General features: G+C 48.3%; 1 protein-coding gene across 3 annotated transcripts in view; it reads left to right on the top strand.

Moving 5' to 3' along the window:
- The window catches only part of MAD1L1 (MAD1 mitotic arrest deficient-like 1 (yeast)), a 321,869-nt gene that overhangs the window by 112,616 nt on the left and 182,963 nt on the right, over positions 1-26,290 (top strand). For 2 of the 3 annotated variants that reach the window (XM_012729276.1, XM_004688054.2), the window contains exon 11: positions 16,670-16,814. In XM_012729276.1, the coding sequence (XP_012584730.1) occupies positions 16,670-16,814 (145 nt within the window). Of the gene's footprint in view, positions 1-16,669; positions 16,815-24,508; positions 24,556-26,290 lie in introns of those variants that run through there. The other variant, XM_012729277.1, reaches the window with a different exon arrangement.

Genomic DNA, 26,290 nt, shown 5'->3' with positions numbered 1-26,290 from the left:
GTATACACAGGAAGGGGCCTTTGGGGAAGGAGGGTGATTCATTGAGATAAGTTCACAGCTTTCAACACAATGTTTGCAGATGCCCACAGGACAGCAAGGCAGGCTCCCAGTAGCAGCACCCCAGAATTACTTGATTGTGGGGTCTGCACCTCTGCTCTGTCTCTGAAGGTATGTGTGCTCTTCAGCCACAGCATGTGCTTGCACTTCTGGCTTTTTGCTTCCCACCTGCCACTAAGGTCAGTCTCCTTTTTGTTCAGACTTTCCCAGTAATTCAAAGTGTAAACCATGGTATCAGCATAGTGGATATTTTTCAGTGACAACTTCACATACAGAGATACAACTTTCACATACAACTTCACAGATTAGGAAGGGCTCTGACTGGTACCTTGTGAGTTTACCATGAGAGCTGCCTTGTTTCTGCCAGGTCCTCAGGCATGGATTCTGAGTCACCTATGGTGGAGGCACAATACACTGGACACAGCTAGAATACTTCCTCTCTTTGGTTTTGTGTAAGATGCTAATGAGGAAGGGATTTTCATCTTCATTGTAGATGAAGAAATTTAGGCATGAAACCTAAATTAGACATAGAACACTACTGTGCAATAGCAAAACATGTTCTTCTCCATTAATCACAGAATCTGGTCCAGGGTAGACCAGATGTCAATCCAAAAACATGTCAGTAAATTTTAACAAAGTTTCAACTACACAAAGTATTAGAATGGAATGGAATTAAGGTATCAATAACTAAAAGAAATTTGGAAAATTAAAAAATAAGTAGAAATCAAGCAATATCTTCCATAATAACCAGTTAGTCCAAGAAGAAATAAGAGGGACATTACAAGATACTTTGTGATGAACAAGTCTGAAATCACAGCAGACTAAGACTTACAGCATACAGCAAAGCAGTGCTCAAGGGGAAGTGTATAGTTGAAAATGTCTAGATTAAAGAAAAGAAAGGTCAAATGAATAACTTAAGCTAGAAAATGGGGAACAAACTGAACCTTAATCAAGCAGAAGTAAAGAAATAATAAAGAATACAGATGAAGAAAGCAATAGAAAAAACAATAGAGAAAGCAATAAACAAGCCTGTTCTTCGTAAAGATGACTAAAGTTGAAAAATGTTTAGCTTGACTGACCAAGTAAAGACAAGAGAAGTCTCATACTAATAAAATCAGAATGAAAATGGGTGCCTTTTTATTGACCTTACAGAAATAGAGTGTTATAAGAGAAGACTATGACCTTCTATCCACCAATAAATTAGATAACCTAGAAGAAATTGACACGTTCTTAGAAATATACAAAGCAGGGCCCTCCCCGGTGGTATGCAGCAGTTTGGACTGCTGCCCTGCAAGCTAAGCCAAGTTGTGGCCGCTTCAGTGCTAGCTCAGTCCCTGCCCCACGGGTGACCCACATGGCATGCAGCCCTCCTCCTCCCCCGCTGCTCCCCTCAGCAGTGTACTTTTTTTTGTCAGTCTGTCTGTTCTGCTCCCCACTCTGTTTCTGGTGAATCCTCTTGCTGCCTCTGCCCTGTACCTCATTTATGTATACATAAATAAATAAATCTTAAAAAAAAATAAATATACAAAGCAATAAAACAGACTCAAAAGAAATAGAAAATTTTAATAGAACTTTTCAACCAAAATATGTTCAACAAAGAAAAATTCAGGATTGGGTAACTTTACTGGAGAATTCTACCTATCAATAGCTTTTTAAGTATGACACCAAAATCATAAGCAAGGAAAAAAGAAATAAAATGGGCTTTACTGAAATGAACTTTTGTATATCAAGAAATTATAAAATTAATGTATAGATTGGGAGAGAATATTTGCAAATTTATCATATCTGATAAGAATCCAATATCTAGAATATATAAAAAGTTCTTATAATTCAACATTAAAAAGGTAATTAAGCAACCCAGTTTAAAAATAAAGGGCTTGACTAGACATTTCTCCAAAGAAGATAAACAGTAAGCATATGAAAAGATGTACAACATCATAATCATTAGGGAAGTGGGGATTCCAGCCATAATGAGATAGTACCTCACACTCAGTATGATGCCTACCTTAAAAAAAATCATAACAAAACCCAGAAAATAACAAGTGTTGGTGAAGAGCTAGAGAATTGGAAACCCTTGTGAGTTGCTGGTGGAACGTGATGCAGTGTAGTGGTGTAAGTGCTGCAGGAGATAATACGATTTGTACACCCTTGTTCATATCAGTACTGTTCACAATAACCACAGGGTGGAAATAATTAAGCTGTCCCTCAAAGATGAGTGGATAAATAAAATGTGATATACCCATACAATGGGGTATTATTCAGCCTTTACAATGAAGGAAATTCTGACACATTCTACAGCATGGATGAACCTTGAAGACATTTGCCGAGTGAAATAAACCGGACACAAAAGCACACATATTGTCCATACATGAGGTACCTGAGTTGTCAGATACCTTATAAAGACAGAAAGTAGAATGGTATGTGCCAGGGGTGGGAGGAGATGAGATGGGAATTAGTATTTAATGGGGCAGAATTTGATTTTGGGAAGATGAGAAAGTTGTGCAGATCAATAGGGTACAACTGTATAAATGTACTTAATGTCTCCTAATTGTATACTTGGAAATGGCTAAAATTTTATGTTATATTTTACCACCAAAAAAACAAGAGGGAGAAGAACTAAGTAGACATTTTTCCAACTGGCTGGGTACAGGAATATAATTAAGAGGACAGTGAGATGCTACACCTCACCAAATAGGATGGCAAAGAATGAGTCTTGCTGAGGATACTTGAAAATCCTCACATACCGCTGGTGGGGATATGAAAGGCTGCACTCACTGGAAAAACAATCTGGCAGTTCCTTAAAAGGTTAAATACAGAATTACCATATGATCAAGCAGTTCCATTGCTGTTATATGTACAAGAGAATTGAAAATGTGTTCATAGCAGCATTATTCACAATAGACAGGAGATGGAAAGAACCTAAATGTTCACTAGCTGATGGCTAGATCAACAAATTGTGTTCTGTGCAGCCGACAGAATGCTGTTCTCCATAAAAGAAATGGGGCATGTGGTGTAACATGGATGAAGTTCGAAAACATGATGCTCAGTGAAAGAAGCTGGGCACAGACGGCCACACAGTGTGTGATTCCATCACCAGGAAATGTCCAAAGTAGGCAGATCCACAGACAAGACAGATCACTGGTTGCTGGGTTTGGGGGGGTGGGGCAGGGAAACTGGGTTTGGGTTTATTTTTGGGGGTGATGAAAATGTTCTTGAACTAGATAGTGTTGCTGTTTGGATAGCATTATGAGTATTTTGAAAACCACCTAACTGTGCACTTAAAATGGTGAATCTTTATTTCATATAAATTTCATTTCAATTTAAAAAGAGTAAATTATCCAAAAAATGATTTGTAGTGTTGGTGTCTGAGAACCAAGTGAGGTTCATTGAGAATATGTCCTCCCAAAGAAGCCTCATTTCTTCTGTGGGGGCAACAGCTTAGTGTGCGGCTGGTCATCTGGCCCTTGCCGTTTGGGAACTCCTGGTGGTGTGCAGGGGTCTACCTGGTAGAGGCTTGGCGCTGGAGTGAAATGAAGAAAAATTTTGGGATATCTGTCAACTGATCTCCAAGCCAAGAGCACAAGCAGGAAGGATGGGGCATTGCATGGGTGCTCTCACTTCTCACTTCTCTTGTAAACTTCCCAGTTGTCTAATTGTCTTTCATTCTTTCAGTCACAAGTCTTAGTATCTGAGCTGTGGGGTCATGACCAAGATGACCTCTGGACCATCTAGGGGGCAAATGTAGGCATTGTTGTTGGGTCATTGGTTTCTGTGCTTGGGTAGTGAGCTGTGTTTAGGTTAGTACTGGAATCTCAATCCCTATGTGCAAGTCAGGGCTGGACTTTTGAGCAGTTTTAGGGAATTTAAAATCTTCTGCTAGACTGTTAGCTTCTCTGGGTAAGATATCTCTCTTCACACCCAGTGCTGTCTTGTTTCCTTCCCTGCTGGGGATTTGGGTTGTGGGCTTTCCCCAGCAGCCCTGTAATGTCCGGGCAGCAAATGTGACCCAATTTGATGCGTGCTATGTGGCCTGAGCCCTGCAGATGAGAATACCAGCTGCTTAAAAATTGGTGAATAACCTCTGAGGGACAAGTTATTAGCTCCACTTCTGTGGCAGCTTGTTCAGTACTGCTGTAGAGTTGGTGAGGCAGAGAACACAGGCACGGGGGATTTGAGCATAGCTGTGAGGCAGCAAGACAGTGGCGCTCACACACGCATGCATGGCCCAGGACGTTGGTCTTTACCTGTGCACTTGAGGACATGCTGCGTTTCCTTTGCCTGGATGGTGCCAGACACAAGATCGGTGCTCACTTTGTATTGGCATAGTGACCATGTGAACAGTGATTTCTGGCTCTGTGAGTGAGCTAGTGGGCATGATGGCTGTGGGGTTGGGACTGAGCCCAGAGTGTGGCTGCTCACCCAACTCTTGCCACACCTGAGCCTCCTGTCTCCAGCATGTTGTTGGCTGGACCCAGCTTGGTGAGGTGGATGTGTGAAATACAGCACCAGTGTAACCAAACGATTGGTACTCTGCTCCAGGGTGCTGGCGTGTGTCTCCCATCCGTCCCACCATGCGCCTCTCGTTGGCCATCTCAGGAAAGTGCTCTTCTCTCTGTGTGTGTGTGTGTGTGTGTCTCCTTCCTCTTCTGTTCTGTGGCTGGTGGCAGCAAGTGCAAGGTGCACATATTCCAAGGTGTGAGGTAAACGGGGGTGTCATTTTTCTCAGAAAGTGATTAAGTTGGGTTGCACTTCCCAGTGAAAGGCAGGGGGAACAGCTCTAGGTTTCTAGCACAATGATGGATGAGTTCTGCCCCCGCACTGCATTTCCTGTCTCCTGATCTGTCCTCCAGAAGATGACTATCTCAGGGATTGTGGCAGCTGCCACAGCAAATCTGGGCTGAGTTTGCTGGAAGAGGGACCCTGACACATTCAGTACCCAAGGTCTCTCTGTGGTCTCTTCCCTGCCTCCCTGCTCCTTTAGTCACTGAGCTAACTTGTGCAGGGACCTGAGTTCACGCCCAGGAATGTCACCTTCTTCTCCCCCTCACCTGGTGGCAGAGCCCCTGGACACTCCTGACACAGCTGTGGTTCTTGCTACAGTTGATCAGGCTTTTCTCCCCCAGGATGTCAACATTCCTAACACCCCCCCCCCTCCACACACACACATGCACAGAGACATTCCAATCACACCAGACCTTCATTATTCTACACTTTCTAGACACTCGGAGAATTTGAGTAGTTGAATAACTGCAACCATCACTTTACTGCCCTTCCATCCTGCCCTTGACAGGACAGGCTGTTTTATTAACTTCCAACGAAAAGTGGGGTTACTGCCTGGGCATCAGTCTTCTTTTCCAAAACTGGGTCCTCAGTAGAGTCTGTATTGATTCACCAGGCTGTTCATGAGTTGCCTCTTCCCTGGGTCCAGCTCTCCTGTGCACGGGAGTCCCTGTGTAAGGCACTGTCTGGCCCATGCACCTGTGAGTTCACCTTTCCACATTGTTGCCAGTGGGTTTCTTGGCCTTGGTTACCCCTCAGCAGTTTTCCTCTGCACCACAAACGGGCCTTCTGCACCCAAGGCCCACTCTACTCAGTGCCGCCGCCTTGCCCGTGTTTCAGACATGATGCCCATTCAGGGTGCTATACCTGGGCCTCTGAGTACACGTCTTCCAGGGAGCCTTTTCCAAGACTGACATCATTCCTTGGCTCTTGGGGTCACAGACTTGCCTTGTCACTGAACTGCAGAGTTCCTCAGGGCAGAGATTTCCTGGTCCTTTTTATGTCTTCAGATGACCCGGTGGCCAGCCCACAAGAATGTCCCTGTAGACATTTGAAAGGTGATTTACAAAAATAACTTGGAAGACTGGGAAAGGAGCACTTGCAAAGTCAGGGAACCTATGATTTCTTTATAAGGGTTTTTCTCCGGGATCTTGAGAAGTCAGTGTTAGTTTCTTTGATTCAAGCTCGGGCTGCTAGTAAGTGCTGGAGGCCTACATGAGAACCAGGTCTGCCCAGGTATGCCCTGCATCTTCAACGGTGGCCACGGGGAACACTGTGCAGATTGTGTTGTTATATTTGCCACTTCTTGGCAGCTTGCCCCCTGCTGGCTGCCACCACCACCACCCTGGAAGCGCTTTTTCCTCTGAAACCTGATGTCACCTGCAGAGGTGTCGCTGGGAGCCCCACAGCCTCCCCAGGCCAAGTGTGGCCATTTACCCAGCCCCTCCTTCTGTTGTGTAAGCAGGGAAGTACTCCAGCAGTTCCGACAAGCACTAACCCTGCCTTTTAAAGGTCATTTCTGTCTTAGTCAGTTCTTAAAGTTCAAGAGGAAATAAACTGCTTCGAGCTGGCATTTCTCAAGTCAAGTGTCAACTCTCCAAGCCCCTGAGCCTGGGGCGAGGAGGAGGCAAGATTAATAAGTGAGTTGACATAGTGATGGGTAGAACAGATGTTTCCCCTACTCTCAGCTCTCACTAAAAAATAATAAAAGAGCAACTAATAATTTTTTAAAATCTCATTTTCTCCTTTCATTTTTGTTATTCTAACATGGGAAACACTTTGGAGATGTTTATTAGTTGAATGACAGTGCCTGGGAAGCTTGTTGGCCCTGATTCAGAGGGTGTCAGGTCCATGGAAGGAGAGCTTCCTCCAGAGGAGCCCCTCAGGTCACCCCCTCCCCATGTCATGAAACCTGATGGCTCCTCACCCAGGAGGAGCTAGCATTCCTGGGAGGGAGTTGACATCGGCATCCCTGGAAGGTGCCACACCTAACTGGATATTAACTTCTTCTTCTTCTTTGGGTTCAGGACAGCAAAATCGATGGCAAAATAAACAGGCAGAATGGGCTTTATTAATCAGGCACTACCACGGCAGCAGGGCGGACTAAATGGAACACAGGTGTCGATCGAAGCCTGCGTGGCGTGCTGGCAATCTCACTTTGCTTGCCGATGTGCTGCTATCGATTGTCCGGCATGTTGGGTACCCCACCATCAGAGTTGCTAATTGGGCCACTGGGCAAGTCCTGAGACAGACGTGGCTGGCATTATGCAGACTCATCTTTTACCTGCTTGTTTGATTCACTCAAGTCTCACTCCTCACACATCGTCCGAGCTTCCCTCTTGGGCCTGGTTCCTCTGTTCAGCTCCTCCCTCTGGTTTGTGCCCTAAGCATGACCCCAGGTTGGGCCCCGCTCTGCACTGACAGCCTCATATCAGCTCTCCTCTGCGGAGGTCATAGGAGACACAGGGATGTTAGCTTGTTTTTCATGTCCCTTAGTATCTTGCTTCCTGATGATAATTCCCTATCTGTTTAGTGGCCTTATTTGAGTTTGATGTTCAGTTCTGTGCCACCGGGATGAGGTGGGATGTTTCACTTAGTATGTGGTGAGGCATCAGCATTTACTGAGAATCTCATGGGGTACATGCTTGCCAGCACTGTGCCATATAGTGTAGGTCTGCTGCTTCCTTGTCTGGGCACCTCCGCAGGTCACTAGTGCTGCTTCCCTCAATCTGCTCCCAACAGTGCACTTGTTGTGGTCTCTTCGGGAAATGAAATGAAGGAATATCTTGACTCTGGACCCAGTCTAGAGCTGGGTCCAAAATAAGTCACAGGCATGTCTTGAGGTGAGCCACATTCTGTTAATCCTGCCCATTATATGCCCTCCTCCCCCTCCACACACACTAAATGGTGCCTTTTGTTGGTACCCAGAGCAATGGGTCAGGCACATCTGTATCTGGGAACAGATTGCTGGGAAGATGCCATTGCTCCACTGTCCACTGGCACAGCTGGAGCTCAGAAGATGAGTCTGTCAGAAACTTGTGGGTCATAGCAAGACTAGTGGTGTGATATGCCAGACTTAATGCCCATGTTTTTACTATAGTGACTCTTGGCATGTATCTTGTGGAGTATTTGCACTTCATACTCAGGGAAGTTGAGGGCCCTGGGGACAGAGCTCTGAGAACTGGGCCTGGAGCTGACATTTCATCACTGTCCAGTCTACTGCTTTTTTGTGGTTGGCTTTCTTGTCAAGATTGTCTCACTGAGATTGTCTAAAGGCAGATGCTTCTGTAGGCCCCAAATTCCCTATCCTTCTGTCTCTCCCTCTTCTCTGCCTTGGAGCAAAGGCCACATTTTGGTTTAGTGTTTAGAAACTGAGGTTCAGGGCTCAGTCCCTAGAATGTGGTGCTCTTGGGGCTCCTTGGGGCTCAATGCTCAGTAGTGCTGCTTGCAGAGGGCCTTGAAGCATCCTTCCGGCACTGTTCTAAGCATGCACTTTCCCAAGTCACCTGTCATGGGGCTTCTCTGAGTGTCTGAAGCTTGTTTGTTTATTTTTTATTTGCCTCACAGCCTCATCTGTCAGGGCTGCTTCTTCCCCTCCATTCTTCCTCAGTGGAAGTGAATATATATATGCTCCCTTGTCCTCTCCAGCCTGCCTGCACTGGTGCTCCACATGGGGTCTGACTTAGACAGAAGGAGGTAGACATGTTTGGGAGGCCGCCTAACAGCACCACGGGATGTGGGTTTCCGTCATGGACTGCTTTCTTGGAGCACTGGACCTAAGGAAGGCTTTGCTCCTGCGTGTAGGGTTCTCAGCTGCAAGCAGATGCCAGAGACCCGCCACTCCAGAGTAGGAGTCAGACGGGGGTCACTGGAAAATGGGAAAGAACTGCCCAGCCTGCCCCTCCGTGAGCCTGACTGCAGAACTGCCCTAGGCATACCCCCATGGGGTATAGAGGGGCAGCAAGCGACTAGGGGCGACTCTTCAAGTCCTGTTTAGACTGGAAGCAGAAGGTTCTCTGGAGTCTTAAGGGGTTTTACAGAAGGTGTGAATGTGAATGAGTCTGGTGCCTAGTTGTGGGGTGACAGTGAATGTAGTAGGGGCCAGCCCTTTGGTGAAGAATCAAGGATTTTGAGTGCCTGTGGTCCAGTCAGACCAGCAGGACCTTTCCATGGTTGTTAGTGCCTACAGGGGTGCAGGGGGAGGACGGGTTGTCAGCTGGGTGGAATGTTGACTTTATTTCACTTCCCTCTGTTTGCCTTTCAACATGGTGAGTCAGGAACCGTGGTAGAGGGCCCTGACTGGCAGACCAAATAGTAAATATTGGGCCAAGTAGCAAATATCTTTGTCTTTTCAGGCCCGCTGTCTGTCATGGGAAAGCAGCCACTGAGGACACAAATGAGTCAGTGAGGCTGTATTCCAATGAAAGTGTTCACGAGAGCAGGCCTGGGCTGTTTGCTGACCATGAGTAGATGGGACATGGCACCTTTCCCTGGACTCCTGCCATGCCTTGCTGCCAGCTGTCTGACTCCAGGTCTCCCCTCCCTGCTGGAAGACGGTCCAGTGTGCACAGGCCCATACCGTCAGGGTTGTGTGTGGCTCAAACAGACAGTGCTCAGGACAGCCCTCTCTCCATGTGAGCGGTTGGGACAGGGTTACCTTGTCATCTCCGTGCTTTGGTATTACCTGCTCCAGAAAGCAGGAGCCCTGGGGATGTGGCTGTGGCCGTGTAAGACTTTTGGGCTGAGGGCCCAGTCTGCCATGTCATTTCTGGGGCTCCATGGCATTGGGGGAAGGTGGTGAACTCATTTTACTGTGTACCTAGCACCCCACCACTGGGGTATGCTGAGTCAGTCTCACTGGGTTCCCCACCCCAGAATTTGAGAGACAGTCCCACCCATGCGATTACAGGTTGGTGACTGATCAACTAAATTGGATTATTCATTATGGTTGGGATTGAATTGAAATTGCAAAGGGTAATTTTCCTTCTCACATTTCAAGGTCAGATGAGAGTATTTACTGTGTGGCCTTTGTTTATCTGGGAATGTAAATTGAATTTGGTGATTCGAATTGATGAGATGTTAGGAATAGAGAGCTCATCAGAGGGAGCAGAGAGAGAAATGACCGGGAGGCCAGACTGTAGCTTTGTCGCCTGCTCCCTCGGCCATTGCTTTGATTGGTAATTATTTCAGCCTTTGCTTTTCTCATTCTCTGGTTTTGTTGTCAGTGTTTGGATTTTTTTTTTCCCAGAGAAACGTGTAATGACACTTGGAGGCATTAAAGATTGGAATTAGATGGTGTAAATAAAGACAGCTGCACGCCACTGAGAGTCCGGGCGTTATGGGGCCATGGGGCGAGGCTCACTGTCTTCCTCTCCATAGCACCCCTTCCTTGGATTCTGGGCAGGACCCCGCGCCTGTGTTCTCCCTCCCTGTTACACAGGCTAAAGCTGCCACTTGGCAAGACTGATGGTACCCACTGGGATTTATTCTCAGCCGTGCTGGTCAAGGTTCACACAGAGTGGGAGGGGTCCCATGCATGTGGACAGGCCTCTGGGGAGTGCAGGGTTCCCACCCCTGTGGACAGAGCCCCATATATGTGTACAGGGTTCTCGGTACAAAGGGTTTTGATATAGATGCAGCTCCTACATGGGTAGGTGGAGCATCAGTGTGGACAGGGTTCCTGTACTCGTCTTTTTTTTTAGACAAGACTGGTGTAGCTGGGACTCCCACACAGGTGGGTGAGGCGTCCACAGAGATGGAGCCGCAGCGCGTGTAGCTGAGAGTCCAGCATAGACGGAGCTTTGATAAGTGGGTCTCCCACATGTGTAGGCAGGAGTCCTGCATACATGGACTTCCAGATCCAAACTGGGTCCCGGCTGCCTTCCTGGGCCATTTCCTCATCAAGGAAATAGTGACATGATGGTGATTATACCCTTTTCTTGAGACTTCTGGGATGTTAAGCTAGACCAGGTACGTAAGAGTGTTCTTAAGGCACAACCTCTGACATGTGCCACAGCCACCTGCAGCAGTTGATCGTGGAGTTCAGGTTTCATGGAGCTCCTGGCTGTTCACCCCTTTCTTCCTTAGTCCATGTGAAGCTTCAAAAAAAGTAACTCATGAAATAACTTAGCCAGTTCTTGTAGGCACTGGAAAGCCTGAGCCCAAGCCCCTCGTTCCATTGCACAGGTGGCAGGACGCTGCCCAGGGCATCATCCCGCTGCTGAGGACCTTGCTGTCAGCGGTGACTGTGGCATTCTTCTGGAAGCTGCTGGAGTCGGTCACCCGCCCCAGACCTGATGGCACGTGGGCGTCCTGGGCCCAGAAGCCAGGACCTGGTCTGCAACCAGGGCTCTTCCCCCATCAGACAGCTTTTGCGTGCTGCCTGCTCTTGCACCTCATCTTCACCCCGTTCCTTCCTCCCTGTCTGTTTGACAAGTGGACTTGTAGTTATGGGAGGGCAGTTGAGAGATAAGGTCTGAGCAGAGACCTGGGACTACAGGTTCTCTGGGACTGGGTCTGTGTGTGTCCTTTCCTCCCTCACATAACTTCTCTGCCTGCGTCACTGGTTTGATGGTGGCCTTGCTTGGCCTAACTGGCCCATGGTTTCTGTCTCCCGGCTGGGGTAGGCCACATGACTGACTCAGTCACTTGAGGCCTGATTTAGAGGAGCTTAAAGCTCATGTGTGTTAGTGGGTTTTCATCAGTGCTCCTTAGCTTCCATGAAAAGCATAAGAATTAAGATGCCTTCAGGAGTTTTGCAAAAGTATGATACAATTTTATTAATGTTCTCCTAGTTTCATGCAGGAATATACTTACTAAAAGTTAATGCACTCATGCAACTGTATCGTGTCTGGGAGACCCCTGTCAGTCAGTCCTGCTGCCACATTGATACTTCTGGATAGCTGCCATAGATCTAACTCCCTGCCTTATTCAGTGTGTGTGTGAACATTCTGTCCAAGTATTCTATGAGGAGGCTTATTTGGCCCAAGCTGGTGGTAGTTTTGCATTTGGGTCTGGCCATGGCCACCGGCATGTTTTTATTCTTGGCATTGAGTTGCCCGGTAACTTAGCTTGCAAGCCCCCCGAGTGCGCCACAGGACTCCACAGAGGGTGCTGCTTCTCCTGAGATGGATATCACCACCCTTCCAGGGGGGTCTTCCACCAGGCATGGCCAGTGTCCCAGTGTCAGCCTACTTGCTTGGGCAGATGGTTGGCTTGGGGCCTCTACGCCAGGCTTCCCGCTTTCCTGGAGAGTCAGCTGTTTGTACCAAAACTCTTTTCTGGGCTTTCAGGCCTGCCCAGGGCGGTGGGCTAGAGTGGGAAGAAGATAGACAAGAGAAGTGGGACCACATGGGTCGTGTGAGGAAAGAGCTAGAATCAGTGGCGTCTTAAAGAAGGTCATTAAAATGATTCCTGCTGCTTCAGAGTGAGTGGTGTCCTTTCATAATTCCTTGAAGTAGATATTCTTAGGCTGGGTGTTTTCTGATGAAGATTACATTAAAGTTAACTGCAGCTCGTCACCATTCAGAGATGGATTCTCTAAAGCTCAGATCTTGTTTCCTTCAGCACAGGCTAGCTCAAAAAGACCTTGATCGATAAACATGCCCGGCTTCTTCCTTTAAAAACTAAGAACTTCATTTGAACTCACAAAGGTTCACAGAAATGCCAGTGACCCCAGAGTTCAACTTAAGCATGGAACTAGAAGTTTAATTTTTTATGAGTTTTCTCTTTACTTCACAAGAAAGACCGAGCTGGAACAGGGAGAACATCCCTTCAGCAGAGAAGCCTCAGTAGTCTGGGGTGCTGCTGGTGGGTGTTGTACCTGTATGGTACTGCCCTGTTGGGAGCAAGAGGCGGGATGAGGGCAGAACTACTGAAGCCCCCTTCTGGCCCAGGTCTGGAGCGTCCCTGTTGACATGCAGATACAGATGGCAGGGGCGGGCGGAGGGAGGTGCGTGTGCCAGCAGGTGACTTGACAAGCTAATTTGGAGTGCTTTGGATTGGGTTTATGTAAACATCAGAAAACTGTGCTCCTTGGAAGCCCAGCTCTTCTGTGGGAGGAAGATTTACCCTTGTTCTCATGCAGTGTAAGGACTCGCCTCACTCTTCTCCATCACTGTGCCTGGAGCCACCATCAGAGGGCCCTTGTGGGCTGATGGCAGATGTCCATGCTCTCATCGTCTGGCCCTTTCTTTGCTTGTGCCTCTTCTCAGGAGGTGGGAAAGTATAGATCTTTTTGCTTGTTGTCCAGCTTTTCCCTCTCGCCAGTTACTATTCCCTCTTGCCTGTGCTGTGCCAGGCTCCCTTTTCTGTGCTCAATTTTGCCAGCTGGCACCTTTGTGGTCAGTGGGATTAGGAGAGTGGGGGGCTGAGAGACTGGCGAGGAAGAAGGGGATGCCTGCCTTTCCCTGGCACTAGGACTGCTCAGCCACAGCCGAGCCAGTTTGTGATGCTCCCAGCTCAGGGCTGGTGCTGTCTTTGGAGATCTGGGTCAGACATCCACAGGGCTCCCCCGAGATCTGAGCTCTGGTTTTCCAAGTTTCTTGGTTCCCACAGCCCAAGAAATCGTAACTGCTTCCTGCAGTTGCTCCCTCCTCATGTCAGTTACTTAGTTGATGTTTCTTCACATTCAGTTCTTTGTGTCCACAGAGTACCTGTGATTTCTTTGGCTGTGATATGTATCCCAGTAGGGGGAGAGCCGTGTGAGGCCAGGCTTGTGGTGGTTTCTTCAGGGCCCAGAGAAGTTTTTTATCTGGACTCAATAAACATGGAGTGAATGAATTGGACCTGAGCTGCCAGCAGGCCTGACAGGTTTGGTTGAGAGCTCAGAGCATCATCTGTGATACACTGGATCTGGGTGTTTAAAACAGTTGGGTCCTAGTGAAATTGTCAAGCCTAGTGAAGGCATTGGGAGCTCAGGGCAGAGTTGGGCCAGTAACCTGAGGAGGGAGCCCATTGTGTGCCATGACAAGATGTTTGGCTGTCTGCTCTAGTGGCCTACCCAGGGCTGGTCCTGTAGGTGCTGGGTCTCCTTCAGGACCCTGTGTTCTTGGGCATCTTCTGTTCTCAGCCTCACTTCATGAAAAGCACTGTACCTCTGGGAGAGAGTGGTTTTCATTTTTTTTTTAATTATTTATTTATTTGTGCATACAGAACTGGGGTACAGGCCAGCGACGCGGAAGGTGAGAGGATTCACCAGGGACAGAGTGGGGAGCAGAACAGGCAGATCGATGAAGGACATTGCTGAGGGGAGCAGTGGGCGGGTCAGGAGAGGTCTGCCACGCCATGTGGTCACCTCTGGGGCAGGCGGGGATCGAACTTATGCGGAAGTGGCTTGAGCTTCTTAGTGTAGTGCTTTAACCCGCTGCGCCCCCAGGGAGGGCCGAGTGGTTTTCATTTTAACCTGACAAAGGAGTTTTGCCAGCCTGGTCCTGATGCACAGCCCTGGGAGACTCTGTCCCCTTCCTGTAGTTTCTGCGGGACACATGACTATGTTCTTCCCACAGCTGACAGTCCTTTGGCTTGTGGACTGGGTACACAGTACCTGGCCCCCACTTCTCCAAGGGGCGAAGGCTCCGCTGCCTCTGCGCAGTGAGTGGGGGCTTAACAGCTAGTATGCAGTGGTCCCGCTTGCTCCTGGCTTCACTCACTCACTGCACAGGGCCCGGGTCCCACACTTAGAAGTGGGCTCTCGGGCTCTCGACTGGTGGATAGCAGTTCCCTGTGACGTTGTGTCTGGGGCGCTGTGTTTGTTTGTACCTGCTCTTGGCAGGCGAGGTCTCCAGTGGGGCTCTCGGTGAAAACAAGGCCAACCTGCTCCCCAAACTGCAGGGGTTGATTTGTCGGTCTCCTACAAGCCTTTTCCCAACTACCATGTTTAGGACAGCTGGTCAGCACAGCGCCTTTCCCCTGAGCCTGGTGGCGTCCGTGCTGTGCCTCCTCCCAGAGGATAGCACTGGCCGCCTTCTTGCCTTTGTATGTGTGAGCAAGCAAGGGGAATGCGCTGTTCTTCTAATTAAATTACCCGATTCAGAGTGATTTAGGGCACTTGTGAACTTCCCCACCTGAATTCAATGATTCCAGAGTCGATTTCACAGTCCTTGATTATTAAATTGGCCTATGAATAGTTTTAAATTGAACTAGAACTCAAAATAGCCTCTTAATACATCTGTTTCAAATGAGTATTTGCGCTTGTTTTTTATTTTGTAGCTGTGGTTATAAAGTGCCTAGCGTGGCAGGTGCAGTGGCCAGTTGTACATTTGAGTTAGATGTTGGTGCAGACTTTCAGAGGTGGCTAAGTTGAAGCGAAATGCCAAGGCCCTGGGCGCTAGAATGCTCTTCTGGGACTCTGAGACTTGTGCTTGGCATCCCTGCCAGTGGGCCCAGGCCAGGCCTTCTATTACGTCTGTTCTAAAGTTCTGTAAATGTGCAATTCACACTTAACTTTCAAGTTATACTTAGCTGTTTCAAGAATTACACAAAATTATAATTTTAAAGAACCCTGTAATCCCTCAGATGTGAAATAGAAAAAAATTAGCACCACCAAATTGGAGACCACCTCCAAAGAAAGCATTGTCTACACCCCTGTGAACCTGGCTTTTTTGAAATCATGCTATCAAAGCAAAAAAGAAATAATTGGATGCCAAGAGGGATGTAAGACTGCAGGTGTCATTGTAGTTCTTAGCCTCAAATTTCTGTATTTTCCAAATGGTCTCGTCCTCATTGATCACTACCTCAGGTAGATGTTGTAAATGTCACCTTATAACATAATCCTAATGATTTTTTTTTTTTTGAGATTTTAAAGTTTTCCTCTGGGGAAGAGGTTCCTGAAGTAATAGCATGTGTTTCCTGCCCGCCTGGTGTGTGCCCTGCCCCATGCCATCTCTGTATGCTGACTTCTCTACCAGCCAACCTGTTCCCTCTCTCGGGAGATCCCTCGGGGAGCTCTTTGGGGTACAGAGTCATGACTCTTGCTGTCATTTGGGCCCTAGTTGCCGTTTGACACGTCTCCTGTGCTGGTTTTGAAGAATGTGTGGACAAACAGGTGCAGATGGCCAGAAGTAGGTGCTGAGGGCCAGACAAAGAGCGGCCAGGATCTCACTGAAGTGGATGCTAGCCTTGGAGGGACCCCTGTATCCGAGTCTGCACCTATGGTCAGAGGAGATAACTTGGTAGTAAAGGAGGCTGGCCCAAGAGAGAGGCTGTTGTAGTGATGTAGTAAATTGGAGCAAATGTGAGAATTAAGGTAGAAGTTGGGGGGCATGGAGGAAGGAGGTGCCTGCAGAGGAACTGACAGGAAATGCCAGCTGGCCCCTTGACCACCTCTGGAGGAGCCTGGCCCAGCACCATGCTGATGTGGAGGGGGGAGAAAGTGTGAGGAACTGCTCCCCCACCATGGTGGTGTGGACCTGGGATTGTGTGGGGGGACTGCTCCCCCACCGTGCTGCTGTTGGACTGCCCCCCATCAACCTGCACATCTGTGGCCGACTGATTCGGATGGAAGTGCTGGCTCTGGTAATTTAGCTCATTCAGAAGCGCCGTCTCCCCAAAGAGCTTCCTTGCTGACAATTTTTCCCATTGTGTGTGGAGTTGGCGCTTCCCCTCCCCCGCTGCCCGCCACGTTCTGGGATCACCCTGGGTGTCTATTTGAAATCCAGAAACTCCTGAAAGGCTCTAAGTAGCTATTCAAAAGTGAGGAAATGACAGTGAGCTGGTTGCACGTGCAGCTCTATTTTGGGACAAGTAATGAACCATCCTCGTCTTGGGGGGCTGTCCTGGGGAGCTGTCCTGTGGGCCTGGCTCATCGCTCTGCCCTTTTGCCCTTTCTCTGCAGTGCCCGTGAGCTGGAGAAGGTCCGGCAGCAGCTCCAGGACGAGGTCCGCGAGGTCAGCACCCAGCTGTTGGAGGAGAGGAAGAAGCGGGAGACTCAGGAGGCCCTGGCCCGGAGGCTGCAGAAGCGGGTCCTGCTGCTGACAAAGGTGTGGGGTTGACCCTACCTGTGGGGCTTGCTTTCCAGGTCAGGAGCTCCGAGCTCGTTCCCTGCCACATCCACGCTGGGTCTCTCCAGGCGTCTGTGTTTGTCTGGGTCTATCAGACCCTGTGTGCTCTTGCCGTAGTGTTTTGTGCCCTCACTCTGAGCGGTCTTCCTGACATGGAACCACCTGTGTGTCACAGCTCAGGTCAGTGTGAGTGCGTTTCTCCCCAAAGGAGAGTTGTGGCAATGTAGTCGTGCTGTGTGTTTTTGTGCTGGGTTGTCAGGAGGCTTATTGAAATGCAAAGAAGTATTCTCTAAGCCCCAGTCTTGGCTGTGAAGTCTCAGAGGGAACTGGTGTGGGCCCTACCTTTCTGGAGACCTCTCTTAGTGTCTCAGTGTCCCCTCCCAGTGAGGGCAGAGCCTGGGGGTTTCATCTACTTCCCAGTGTCAGCCCTGAGTCTTTTCCCCTGTTAGTTCCAGAAATGGCTAAATTGGTAAATTTACCAATTGCCGTGGGCCTGTGACCTAGGGCCTGGTAAAAGCTGTCATCTGTGTCCAGATGCGCCGGGCGGAATCTGTTCCTGTTCCCAGCCTCCTCCATGGAGACTCGATGCTCTCTAATTGCTCTGTGCTTGAAGAGCTTCTGATGTCTGGTCCTCGAAGCAGAGTTCGCTGGAGCGTGAATTGAGGTTTTTGTGCGAGAGTGTTATTTAAAATGTTGCCTTGGATGCTGAAAATTCACAGGATGAGCGAGGAAAAAGCCTGAAAGCCAGAATCTGTCCCCAAATGCTCTCTAGGCAAGAGAGGGGGGTGTCCAGGTTTCAGCAAGGACTCTTGGCTGCCCTGCAGCTAGTTTTGAATGGGCCTAGTGGAAAGACAGCCCACCTGGGAAATATCAGAGTTGTGTCTAACAAATGTTTGCCTATTCTTGATCATGTTGGATGAAAACCTAGGGTCCTTGCCACTGAGACCTCCTGGTTATGAAGTTTTAAGAAAATAAGTTGTATGTCAACTGCTAAATGACTGCTGTGTTCTGGCTTTTCTAGCTTGTTCCCTGGCCATGCCATCTCTGTGTGGAGGACCTCACGTGTGTCTTGGTATCAGTCAAGACCACAGATCCTGGTGCTGCCCCCGGTGGGTCTTGGCCAACCTCTCCACACAGGTCCAGGGTGGAGACTCTTCAGATGACTCCCATGGGGAGATATTGCAAAAATGTCAGGTAGCTGCTATGTGACATTCTCAGCTGAACTCTGGTTCAGTACTTTTGTGTGATAGATTGTGGGTGCTTACATCGAACTGACTTCCTACAGCCTTGCTCCATCTTCCTTTCTTCCGAAACACTGACCATGTACCAGCTTCTGTGTGGCAGTTTCGTGATGCCCTCATAGACATAGGATTGACAGTCTGGTGGGGGAAAACAGGCAGAAACAACTAGCAGACACATCTTTGCCAATCCTGAAAAATGCACAGTGCATCACAACAGTAAAGGAATTGTTAGAGGAGCTGATAGTTAAACTGAGGCCTGAAGGTTCTGTCTATGAAAAATACAGGAGAAGCTGGCTTTGGCATTCTAGAGCTATGACTAGGGGCCAGGCAGGAAGGTACTAACAGTGCTTACCAGCACTCGGCCCAGGTGTGTAGAATGTACATGTCTGTCTCTGAGGGCTCAGACAAGACTTCTGCAGTGATGGACAGAGTTGCTCAGGGCCAGGGGATAAGAGGGGCCCAAGCTGTGGGGCTCAGGTGAGGGAGGGCTGGAGAGCCGAAGGGAAACAGCACAGGGACTGCTGTGGGCCCTGGTGTGGAAAGCAGAGAGTTTCCTGGGATGATGAGTGGTAAACCCTTCTTTATGATCTCAGAAAAGCTATCATTACCCTCTACAGAAAAAACTCAGGCGGGATGACCCAGTGTCTGTTCTGAGCATGCCAGCAGCATTTCATGCTGAAGTGGCTTAGTCATCAGCCTTATGGATTCTCACTTGGACACTGCTCATGAGGCATTGTGAAAAGCCCAGAAGAGGAAAACAGGATAGGGGGTCCTAAAAACCTAAAATAGAACTGCCCTATGAACCAGCAGTGCACTTCTGGGTACATCACTGAAGGAAATGAAATCACAGATGAGTTGCACCCCTCTAGTCACGACAACAACATTTACAACAACCCAGACATGGAAACCACCTGAGTGTTGATTAACATATGAATGGATGGAAGTAGAATATTCAGCCACATGTGCTATCTCCTTATGCAGAACCTAAGAAAACTGACCTCACTGATAGATAAAGATTGGTGGTTGCCAGGGACAGAGAGAAATGAACAGAGGTGATGAAAAGTTGTAAGATAAATTGACAGAAAATGCAAAACACAGAAGATGTGGTTTGGTCTCCTTCCCTCAGGAGACTCTGGGGTGCGCCACACCTTGGCTCTTGGCCTCCACGGGCTAGCCCGGCCATGCCTTCTGGCTATGAGGACATCACACATGCTGCAAGATGCCTGGTGACCTCACGGCTTTGGGAAGGTCTGTGGAGAGAGGCTGTGAGGCTGATTAGCAGGTGACAAGTTACCGTGGTGGTTGCCTTGGACACTTGTGGGATCTATTTGTACCTTGAGCCACTGAGAAGTCTTTTGGGTTTGGCTGCTGTGGCCCTTCGATGGGCCCCCAGCAGTTGGTTGTGTGTGTTTGAGGACTCCTTGCTTCTTACTGTCTGGTGCTACAGAACTCCCTAGGCTTATCCTCTATATCCCCTGGCCCCGTCCTGAAGTCTGCCATTGCTCCAGGACCCCTGTCCTGAATGGTGTTGGAAACCAAGATCTGGGTGCATCTGTTGCTCTGGAGGTATTGTTGCTCCTTGGCTGTCTCAGCTGTCAGAGCCAGGAACTGAATGTGCACATAGTAACGTGTGTCGACCCGTACTTAAAAATACTTCTACATGGGAACGTGCATGTGTGTGTATTAACTGATGTACATGCTTTACATACTTGCCCATGAGAACGGATGTTGGAACTAACTCATTTATACACCTATCTGTAAATACTTAGAAGTGTAGCCTATAGGTTTCTATTATGCTGAGTAAGAGTTCACACATACCTGAACCCTCATCCCGTTCTTCAAGGGTCATTCCAGTCTCCTCCCATTGCTCATCTTCCACTGTAACACAGAGAAGCCTCCATCCACTGGCACTTCTTAGCAATGCTTTACAGGATCAGCACTGTTAACCTAGGAGATGTTTTTTTTTTTTTTTTTTTAACTTTTTATTTTGAAACAATTGTTGAGCACAGCAGGTTGTAAAGAGAGTACAGAGGGTCCCTCGAGCCTTCACTCAGTCTCCCCTATTGGCCACACTTTATGTAATTAAAGTATAAGTTGGTGTTGGCGCAGTGTGTGTGGTTCAGTTGTGTCCCCTCTTGGTAGATGTTTCCGTGCTTTTAGGTTTCAAAAATGCTGCCGTCTTCACAATGCACCCTGTGCCCCCTTTCTAAGCACGCCCTCCTTCCCAACAGCCCTAGCATGGCAACTACTAGTCTTGTTTTCTCTTTCAAATTTTTTGTCATTTCAAGAGTGTTAAAATAAACGAATTATGCTCAAAAGTGGCGTTTTCAGGCTAGCCTTTTCCACTCCCCAGATGCCCAGTCCACCCACTGCTGCATACCAGCATCCTTTCCTCTTGCTGCTGTGTGTTCTAGGTGCAGACAGAGCCTGACTGTTGTAATCCTCCACCCGTTGGTGGGCATTTTCACCATTTCTGGGCTTGACTATTATATACAGAGCTGATCTGAGCACTGGTGCACAGGCCTTCTGTGGACATGAATTTATTTCTCTGGATAAATGCCCAGGAGTGCTTGCTGGCAATCAGGTGGTGACTTTTTGAGCTGGATTATTGGCGGCCTGCCTTGGTGGGCCCCTGGAGTTGAGGGGAAATTCGGGGGAACTCTGGGGGAGTTGGCCTTTGTCTGCATGAGCCTGTTCCTTCTGGTTGAGCTGAGCTGTGATGGGGTGTTCTCAAGGAAGTCTGCCTGGGGAGAAGGGTAGGAAGCTTCTGGGGCATCCTGTGTCCAGAGGCCCCACATACCTGATTTCTGTGGCTGCTGTAACAGTGCCACAGGTGTGGCAGCAGGAGTCAAAGCAAGTGCATTATCTTCCACTTCCGTGGGTCAGACACCAGGTGGACGAGGCTAGATCTGGGGTTCAAGATATCAGTTTAGACCTTGGGAAGCCGTGGGACCTTGGGAGCGGTGGGTGCCAGCTCAGAATGTGGGAGGCTATCCTGAGCTCTCAAGGGAGAGTCTGCTGCCACACTTATTTGTATCGCAGGTTTCAGTTCCCGGAGCAGTATGGACATATTGCAGCTCTTTGCTGGCTCTTCTCACACTCACCCTCAGCTGTCCATGCAACCCCCTCTAGCAACAGTGGGTCAAGACCTCCGTGCTTCAAATTTTACCCACTTTTCTTTCTTTCACATCTCTCTGATTGCCTTGGAGAAAGTTCTCTGCTTCTAAAACCTCGTGTGATTAGATTGGCCTATCCAGACAATCCAGGATATCCTTCTTGTTTTACCGTCCAGACCATAATTTCATCTGCAGAAGGCCCTCTTGCACTGACAGGCAGCTGAGTGACATTACCACAGGGGCTTACCACCCCTGTGTCTGGGGTGGACAGTATGGAGATGGGCAAGAGTTGAGAACTCAGGTGTGTGCGAGGCCAGGCTGGCAGCACAAAGGAGGGGGAGCCCCTGCTGCAGTGCGACTGCAAGGCTCAGAAGGCACGTGCCTGCCAGGACCGGCTGCCAGCTCGACCTCTGCCTTAGGGCTCAGAGGAGTCTTCTCAGTTTTTAATGAGAAGTCAGCAATTTGGATATTTATATGAAGTGTTCCCTTTTGTAAATGACCATGTGTGTCAAACAGCATATTCTAATTTTTGTTTTGATGATAGCAGTAATTTCATTTACTTAAGTATTGGACCCCAAAGAACAATTGTAACGTATGGTGTTCAAGTTTATTATTTATTTATTAATTATTATTAGTTTATTATTTATCCATCCATCCTTATATTTACAATAAATAAGCATCTTTGGGAATATTTGGCCAAAGATGCTTTGACTATCAGCAGGTATCAGAAAACCTAGGGTGAGTCACCACTTTTTGTTGTCCTTATGCAGAAACACACAGCACCCCCCGCACCCCCACATGGGGGCGTGCTGCCTAGCGAGCACCAGATAAAGGGCTTTGTGGGCTGGATTTGGGTTGTCATCCTTACTCTTTTGCCACCATCACATCATGTCTGATGCCACTCAGATTTGGTAGAAATCCTGTCAAATGGGGGATACGTCCTGGCAGAGTCAGCTGGTGATCTCTGTCACCTTGGGGTCTGTTCTCTGCTTGCCCAAGCCGTGTCCCCCAGCCTTAGCAAAGCTCTCTCCTGGATTCCTCCCGAGACAGTTTGTGTCCTTGTTCTTGAAGTGTCCTGCCTGAAGCCCAAGGCAGGATGTTTCTGCTCTTTTCTGCCTGCTGTTCAACAGGTTTGAAGCTGGGGGTGCTTTCTGGTTCACTGAAGTCCTGGCTCTGACCCGCTGTGCTCACGACTGCTCTGAGTTAGGGAGAGAGTGGGGATTGATTGCCTGGCACTGACTGATTATTTATACTTACAGTCACTCTGAGGCATGTTTGTGATGGGTCGATACTGGCCGCCCACGCAGCCAGGGCTGGCATGTGGGGATCCATCTTGCCAGCTGGCATGATGAATCTCTTCGTCAGTGTGGTCTGTGGAAGGTTGTGAGCCTGCTGCTTTGTGGTGAGTCCCGAGTGTCCACCAGCGTGTAGCTAAGGGGTGTTCTTTTCCGAGGTACCCTCAGCTGGCAGTTGTTGGACCTCAGGTGGTTTGGTGACTAATCTTTTCTGGTAGTTGCTATGAAGAGAACCCCGGCCCTTCTAGAACCTGCAGCGTGTCTTCTTGGGGTAGAGTGTGGTGTGTGAGAGCTGCCCCTCGCTGTGGCTCTGGGTCAGGCCCTGCAGACCTGCTGATTGAGCTGCACTCTTGGCCCCTTTGTCCCCTCAGAGGGTCCTATTTGTGTGCTTGACATTTCCACGTACAGTGCTTGGAAGGTACAATTTTATTTTGAGACCTTATTAAGTGCTCCAGTCTAAGGGCTTAATTGTTACTGATAGCTACGAGTATAATTACCTTGGTAAAATACCATGACTATTTTAAGCAATTGAAAATTGGCTTCCAGAACTGGGTGAACACAAACCATTTTCCTATTTGAAATGAGAGCTATTTCCAGTGTGCCCCTAATATTCTACAATATGGTTACAGAAGTTTGTTATTTATAGACCTTAAGCTGTAAAACTAACTTTTTTTAGCAAGACCTTTTTTAAAAATGAAAGAAAACCCTTTCTTGTATGCCTTCCCTCCTTGCTGCTCCCCACCCCACTCTCCAAACCCCCAGACCAATGTGGTCTTGGGAGGAGGGCACAGGTGTCTTTCTCAGCTCAGAGTTGGAGCATGCGCTTCGCCAGTGGTGATGTCACAGTGGCCACGTCACCTTGTTGGCTACCCAGCATGGGGAGATGAGCCGTGGTATACTCCAGAGTTTTGGAAGGAGATCCAGATTCTGAGTTCTGGGGTGTTGGAACTGCAGGAACTAGCTGTTAGATAGCACTTAGCATCTGCAGCCCCTCTTCTGGAAACTGGACCACCCACTGTTGTTCCCATCTTCATCTTTCTCACTTGTCAGGAGGATCACATATCTGCACACAAGTGAGACCCTTTGTGAATCAGATACCTGGTACAAGTACAAGTTCTCCCCAGCATGCAGATCCCTGCTCAGCAGGGCTTAGAAGTGGACACTGCTGCTCGCCTATTCTACACAGGTGAACGTGGACAGGACACTCTTAGAGAAGATGCAGTGGCATAGGCAGCTTTCTCTGCAAGGCCCCATACAGATAAATATAGATCGCGGAGGAGCACTCCAGGGCAGAGACCAACAGCAGAGTGGCCGCTGTTACTTAAGAAACTATCCTGTACATGGTTGAAGCAGGCTTTTGGGAGATGGAGACCGGCAGTGCCAGGGGAGCTCTCAGAGCAATGAGTACTCCTCCTGTTTCAGCCAGAGAGGGTTGTCCTGAACAAGGTGCTCCCCACCAGGTTTGTCACAATTCACAGTCCTCCCTCCAGCCAAGTCTAGTTCTCAAAGTTCCTCATTAGCATTTTCCTGTACCTTCTAGAGCCTTTTCTAGGGATCTGGGCTGGAGGAGGCAGGTGAGAGCCCAGCGACTCTGCTAGGACCTCCTTCCTTCCCCCAAGCTGCTTTTTATTCCTGTGGCATTGCTCTGAGTCTCCACCTCCTTTTTTGGCAGAGAGCCTCTGGTTGGAGGTTGGTATTTGTATTATTTATTTTGAATAAATATAGTGCTTTATATTCCTTGCATTCTCTTGGCAGCCTTTAAAAACTGTAATTATGCAGACGCTGAGAAGGTGGGGCTCTCCCTCCATTGTGCTCGCTGTTGTTCCGTTGACTCGTTGCCCACATCTCGGGTCAGCGTCTTAGAGCAGGGAGGTCCAGGGCCCAGCACATCCCTTGGCTGCGCGCTGAGCCTGCGCCTCCCAGAGCCATCGGCACCCGAGGGCCTGACTTTGCTGCCTCTCTGTGAGGCCAGGGGAATGACTGTCTCTGCTGTCCCTGGAGCCTTGCTCATTCCTTAACCCCAGTCTGTTTGCTGTTTCTGGCAATTTTGGCATTTCAAGAATATTAGGTAAATGGAATCATGTATTACGTGATGTTAAAAAAAAGTTAATAGAATGTTAATGTTAAATATTTTAAAATTAATATTTTAAAGTAGTTATTGTTTTGTGAAAAAATCTGTATAGAGTTCCCTTATCCTTTTCCTCCTGGCCTTCAATTTCCCTGTTGTTAACATTCTGCACTAGAGTGTTATATTTCATGTAATCGATGAGCCAATATTCTATTAACTAAAGCCCATAGTTTACATTACAGTTCACTCGCTGTGTGCTTGGATTCTATATTCTAGGTTTTGCTCAAATAATGTCATGTGTCAGCAGTACATTGTCACACTGAATACTTCCACTGCCCTGAAGCCCTCTTGTTTCCTCCTCACCTCTCCTTCCCCCAGCCCTTGGCAAACTACCCCTTCATTCTCTCCTTAGTTTTGCCTTCTCCAGAATTCATACGATTGAGTGAATCATAGTGTGTAGACTTTTTAGATGGGTTTCTTTCATCAGTACTATGCATTTAAGGGTCCTCCCTGTTTTGTCAAGGCTTGATGGCTCATTTCTGTTTATGCAGAATAATACGCCATTGTCTGGATGGATCAGTTTGTTCATCTATTCACCTACTTGAAGGATGTCTTGGTTGCTTCCAAGTTGTGGCTGTTATGGATACAGCTGCTATAAATAAACATCTGTGTGCAGGGTTTTGTGACAACATAAAGTTTCAATTCAAACATCTGAGGGTGTGGTGAGAGTTTAGCTTTGCATGTTTGTCACACCAGCATGTCTGTTGCTGTCTACTTTGTGAAGCTTTTCACACACGGTGCTTTCTTTCATTTTCATGAAAGGGGGGTATTTCTGTCTTATTGATGAGGACTCTGTGACATAAACAACAGGCAAGAGTGGTATTGAAGTTGGGGCCAGGATAAGTGGGTTCTGTTCTTCCAGGTCTCCTGCTAGTACCATATATACCCTCAGGCCTTCCTCATAGAGAATCTATCAGTACCTTTAAGGCCTCTGCCTTTTTTTTTTTTAGACTTATTTATTTATCTATTCATTTATTTATTCATTCATTCATTCATTCATTCATTCATTCATTTATTTATGTGTACAAGAACTGGGGTACAGGCTAGAGTTTTGGGGGAGTGAGAGGGTTCATCAGACACAGAGTGAGGAGCAGAACAGGCAGACCAACTAAAAATACTGCTGAGGGGAGCAGCGGGTGGGACAGGAGAGGTCTGCCACACCATGTGGGTCACTCCCTGGCTAGGGATCGAACTCATGCTGCAGTGGCTGCAGATAGCTTTATAGTGCTGTCCTTTAACCCCTTGTGCCGCCATGGGGGGCCCAAAGGTTTCTGTTTTTTGTTTTCATTTCACTTCTGGGTATAATTGGGAGATTCAGAGATTTTCTTGGAACCTGGATGTGGCATTCAGGGGAACTGGTCTGCTTTTCCAGGTGACTGAGTATTATTAAGTGAAGAGGCACTGAAATCAGGGTTAGGGCCCTGAGGGGACCTCACTCCCATGCAGAGTAGGGCTCCATGTCTGAGGTTCAGTGCCTACAGCAGCTCTGTGGTGCAAACAGGTTCTTAAGAAGTAGTTCCCCAACTTACTGGTGCCTTCTGGCTCAATGTGCCTTGTGGTCCTGGTCCTCTCAGCAGCTCTTCTGTTGCACCTGCTCCCCCGTTTCCTCACCTTCGTGCAGTCCCAGCCCTGGTGCTCCTGAGGTGAGACTGCTCTCTCCCAGCCCTCCCATGCC

This window comes from Condylura cristata, unplaced genomic scaffold (genome assembly GCF_000260355.1).
Source record: "Condylura cristata isolate star-nosed mole 26May11 unplaced genomic scaffold, ConCri1.0 scaffold00024, whole genome shotgun sequence".
NCBI lineage: Eukaryota > Metazoa > Chordata > Mammalia > Eulipotyphla > Talpidae > Condylura > Condylura cristata.
The sequence above is the reverse complement of the archived record's forward strand: the minus strand, read 5'-3'. Positions and strand labels throughout refer to the sequence as shown.